The 5,465-nt window shown below is 37.2% G+C and overlaps 1 protein-coding gene across 4 annotated transcripts in view; it reads right to left on the bottom strand.

The window, feature by feature from the left end:
• ZFYVE28 (zinc finger, FYVE domain containing 28) overlaps positions 1-5,465 on the bottom strand; it is a 79,611-nt gene that overhangs the window by 23,668 nt on the left and 50,478 nt on the right. The window contains exon 8 of one of the 4 annotated variants that reach the window (XM_009069686.1): positions 4,387-4,491. The exons of the other annotated variants lie outside the window; for them this stretch is intronic. Coding sequence (XP_009067934.1) covers positions 4,387-4,491 — 105 coding nt within the window. The remainder of the gene's footprint in view (positions 1-4,386; positions 4,492-5,465) is intronic. 4 annotated transcript variants of the gene reach the window in all.

Here is a 5,465-nt window from a genome sequence, read left to right as displayed (position 1 = left end):
AAGACCAAAAAATTTCAAACAACTGAATTTTCACCTTCCCACTGTAACAAGCACTTGCTAACAAGTAGTTGGCACAAGCTGCCAGGGTTATTCCTTGAGAAAATAAAATCTGCATCAGTTACTTGGTACTAAAGACAAAGATACACATATAATATCAAATACCTTGCAGAATATCCTAGAAAGGAACATTATAGCTCAGAAAATGCTGCACCATTTGGAGGTTTGATTTTTTTTGTCTTGCGGGGTGAAGAACAAGATCAGCTTGAAACACTTCACCAAGAATCCTGGCGGTGAAAACCTAGAGACATCTGCTCCAGTCACATATGTCTCACTGACTCAAATCATAAGCAAAAGCTGACAGACCTCATCAACGCTGACTTTTTTGTTTTGCTGGTACTGCTCAGCTGGTTGTTGGGGCAAGAGATTTAGCAGCAAAGCAAGAAGACTGTACACAGCAGCCTGTTCATGACTGTATTAACAGTGCCCTCACACTGCTTGAGTGACAGAGCTGCACAAAACAGCACAGTTCAAAATCATTAGGCAGGAATAGCCTCCATATTGGAAGTCATTCAGATTTGCTCATGACAAACTCCTTTCTCTTCCCACAACTCCTCTCACTGAGCTCTTTTCTTCCATGATTTCAGTGCAGTACATGTAAAGCCACTACTAACAGCCTTTTTCAGGTTATGAGCAGTCTCTCCACGAAGAAGAGCTCTACAGATAAAAGAGGGAAAGAAAATCTACAGCAATGCACTGATCAAAACAAAAATGACAGTACCAAACATTAATGCAGAATTAATCTGTCATTTGGCATAGCTTCAATATAACCTGGTCAGGTTAACAAAGAAAAAAGTGCAAGACAGGAGAACTGGAGACAGAGCTGACCAGCTAGACTGACACTTCTATTGTCTCACTTATTTTTCCTCATCATTCCCAAAACAACACTTTTCTTGCATTTTCTACCTCCAGTCTTTCAAAGAACTTAGGCCCATTCTTTAGGCAGATCAAGTCCTCTCATTCTGTTAGTGAACAGGCTTCACTGAGGTTTCCGCTCAAATTAACAGCTATGTCATCCATTACTCATCCCGTGATTTGAATGCATGTTGAAAGCTGACAATTTCCTGCAGTTTAATTTTAAAAACTACTGACTTCACTACTTCAAACACTGAAATGGATAAGATTTCAGCAGAGTATTTTATTATCTGTTTACAATTTAGTATATTAGTTATATTAAAATGGTTCCAAAAATAACATTTATGGAAAGAAACCATTAAAAAGGAAAAGCTGGATGGATGATTTTTTTCCTGCAGCCAATATAATCAATGGGCCAATTGTCACTTCCCTGCTGTAGGGCAATTTTCCCTCAAGTCAGCAGTATTATTCCACAGTCACACTGATGTACAAAAGACTTGTACATACTCTTTAAAGTCTTCATAAAAACACAGTTTCTCAGGAACTTTCTGTAATACATAGAGCACATTTATTCTTTGCTGAGAAAGCTAACTACTAGTATGGGCATTGAGACACTGCATAATGAACATTTTGCATAGTATTATCTTCTGAACTGTGCTGAACGTTTAACTTCTCGACCTCAGAGACTAGAAAGAAGTACCTTCTACATAAATCAGGTACCAAAGACATAATCAACCGTTCCTCAGCAAAACCATTTGAGAAGCTCTCCTTCCCTCCCCAATTTCTGCTCTACCAACCTCGAGCAAAGTTTTTAAATACTTTTCAAATTACTGGGTGAACACAGCCAATAATCAAAGTATGCAACCACAGTTCTCATTTAAGACTGAAAATCTTCAGCCCAGAAGCATTTCAACAAATTACACACTTAACTGAGGTTTCCGCTCTTCTCCACTGACTAAACAGGGAACCTTCAGGAACTCCAAATTTAGGTATGTGAGTTTGGTACCTAAAATTAGCTGGGATGAGTACAGCTCAAAAAAACTACACAGCTTTGCTTGATGACAGAAAAGGTTTAAAGCAGTAAATCACAGGCTGATTTGAAGCAGCCTCTTCAACCCATCCCAAATGGTTCCTTATACCCCTAACAGCTTTTTCCTCCCTTTGCTGGGAGGAATCAAAATGGCAAACAGTGACCCATGGTTGAATGGTGCTCTGGGATCCAAGGAATGGGAATTTCCTCCCTAGATCTCCATTTGGAAAACAATGTATACATGCATTGAATTCCATATATACAATACTTCATTGTTTCAAAACAATTCAGTCCATGCTATTCAATGCACAACTAGTTCAACACTCTGTGCTACTCCAGCTAAGCTGGTTTTGCTATCAGAGCTCAAGTTTTTGAAGGTATTCCCAAAACATGCTGCAATTAGATAACACAACTGTCACCCTTAATGCTGATTATTTAACAGCACAAAGGAATTCTTTATGATTCACAGGAGGTTGAAAGGCCACAAAAATGTATTTTAGGAATTCTATGTTTAGCCAATTATTTTTCAGCTAAAACTGCAAACGTTACATTTCATTTCCAATTGCTGTAAAGCAAAAACAGCAAGAAATTAAGTCCATTAAAATGGCGTATTTCAGAAGAAAAAAAACCAAAAATCCCCAATTCAGGTATTATTTTGGATATGCATATGACAACAGGGAGAACTTAGTTATTTCAGAGAAGAACATTTTAGAGATTGTCTTTGAAAGGAACATACTCTTTGTGGTAAACAACTAATGCAACTCTAGGCAAGTTTTCAATAGGCAAATACAACTCTTTAGGTAATACAGCATAAAAGAAGAGGGGAGCCCCTTAAAAATAACTTTTTCTAAAATACAAAACAAATATATGCACTGAATATTATATTTCTATGTACACAGATCTAGGAACATAATACTGTGAAGCACTGAGACTTCTAAACTTTCTTGCCCCATTCTTTAATTTCATTTTTAAAAGCCATTTAAAGGACTTTCAACTTATTTTAAACTAAGTATTTCAAAAGGGGAAATTCCTATCATTGTAGGTGAGCTGGCACTTAGCCATTGTGTTTTAATGGACCATAAAGCACAGTAGCTACATCTCTAGTAATATCAATCAGACACAGAAAAACAGGTGACACAGATTTCATCAAGTCACCCAGGAAGGACACAGTGCTATAAGTTCAGTGCACAAGAGCACAAAAGCACGTGTATAAATGTTGCCTTATTAATCAAACTTGAATTTACCTAAGCATCAATCCAGGGGCAACTGCAATACTGACAGACGAAGGCAGCACAGTAAGGCCTTGTAAAGAGGTGATGCACCTAATTCTAACTGCTCCAGTTATTCCTGAAGAGTAACTGAGCTACTTCTGCAATCTATTCAGACACTCCTGTGTGAAATAGTCTTTGATGTACACAGTATTTAGAACAGGACAACTGTTGCATGCAGGTAAATTGGGTTTTGTTTGAAGAACAGTTGAAAGACAAAGTATTTCAAAACTAAACCAATGAAAAACAGTTTTAGTTGCATCTTTCTGCCCTTATTTTAAAAATAAGAAACAGTAAAAAAAAAACTGAGCTCGAAGACAGGTACATACTAAAAAAACCCCAATTAGTATTTGTAGTATTTCATTGACCACTATTAGAAAAGCCATTTTACCCCCTCTTTTTATCCCCAGACCGAGACAAAACTTGGAATTACCAACATTCAAATGAAGTGCTGGGTAGAGACAAGCAGATGGAAAAGAGAGGACAAGAAGCAGTGAAGGATGAGCTGTATTGGCCGAAGTAGTCATATTTCAATCTCTTTGTACCAGAATAAAAACCTTATTGTATACAGTGTATGCAATACATCACACATGTATGTTGTGCAAAGAACTCATATTTATGTTTTAGTTACATTTTCCTGCTCTAAACCTCCTCCCTGTATTATTCTCAGCAACTGCTCTGAAGAAAACTGAAGTTAAAACTGTCACACAGTTTCAGAAGATGAGAATATAAACTAGTATTCTTAATTCTGGCCAACAACATAGTGGAAGTTACTGTTAACTGGAACTCTCCCTCATTTTACCATCTCATTTTAACAGGCAAAACAAAATGGAAAAAACATATTTTCTAGGCCAGGGCCTAGCTAAGACAACATTTGTTACTTTTCAAGCTGCAACCTGGGGTGTCTTTTAAGAAAGGTTATATGGACAAATAAAAGCAATATCATGGACATATGCAATTGATTCCTGTATGCATTAAAACTTTCCCAAAGAGTTGCCTCAGTCATAGCACTGTAAAAAGCTGATAAGTCAAAAGAAAAAAAGCAAAAAAGCACCCATTATTCCAAAGGAAGAATACTCAGAGGTGTTGCTGTCACTTGATTAATTCAATGGAAGTTTTTAACCAAACATAACTCAATACCATTCGTCAAATCTGACTGCAAAGTCATGTTATTACCTCAGTGCGTATATGCTGGAGAGACTACATGTAGTGACAGAAACACTCTCATAGTCACTGCTGGAGATGGAGCTGAGGGGGGAATCACGTAAGCCATCCTGAGAACTGAAAAAACATACGAAACAAAATGAACTGCTGAAGCCAACAAAGGTAAAAACAGCACTGTGATAAGTCTTGGCTTGTCATGGTTTATACAGAAATCAGAACAAACTTGGCAGAGTTGCATTTTTGCTCTTCAGAAAATGATACAAACCTATTCTGTTTTCTTCCCAAAAGGACAGACAATTCAGCAAAGTCAGTGGGCACACGTCTGATAAAAATCTTCAATTTAATTCATAGCATATAGTTTGAACATTCAGGAAAGAACTAAGGATCTTACATTTTCTTAGGGGATAGAGGGAATAGCATGCCCATGCTGCTAAGTGTGGGATAACCTTATCATGAAGACATAACCAAATGGAAAGCTTATAAAATCCAAGGCCAAGATGCACTTCAAAAAATGCTTCAAAATATCCTGAAATATTGTGACGAGTTTGATGTCTGTTTCCTTCCCATTGGAAGGAAAATGTCTGTTAGAAAGCAGAGAGCTGACTGTCTGGTGATGGAGCTGAACATAATACACCGACCCCGACCCTAAATTTGCTCACTCCCTCTAACTACCATATATGTGTATACCTCAAATTTTGTGCTTTGAGCCAACAGACAAGCAGGAAGGAGCAGCCCCATGGCAAATCACTGACACTTCATTAGTGGAAATCCACTGGCTACTAAGTAAAAGGATATGAATAATTCAAATGAATGGTACACAACTTGTCTCTGGCATCCCTGGACTAATGAAAAGCCTTTAAATAACACAATTTTAGATTTTACATCATATTATCAACATAAACCCGGATTAGAAGACTAAAAATAGTTCCATAAGGACTATGAACCTGTATTGGAAAGATCAATTTTTTGTTTCAGTAACAATTTACTGCTCAGCTAGTGGAAATTCCACAAGCTGAAAAAAATTTAATTATACCAGATAAGAAAATATGTAATCTTGAGCAGAGATATCAAAGCTGTATTGGCTCTAGGCA

The sequence above is a fragment of the Acanthisitta chloris genome, unplaced genomic scaffold (genome assembly GCF_000695815.1).
Source record: "Acanthisitta chloris isolate BGI_N310 unplaced genomic scaffold, ASM69581v1 scaffold15132, whole genome shotgun sequence".
Lineage (NCBI taxonomy): Eukaryota > Metazoa > Chordata > Aves > Passeriformes > Acanthisittidae > Acanthisitta > Acanthisitta chloris.
Note: the sequence above shows the minus strand (reverse complement) of the source record. Positions and strands in the feature narration are given on the sequence as shown.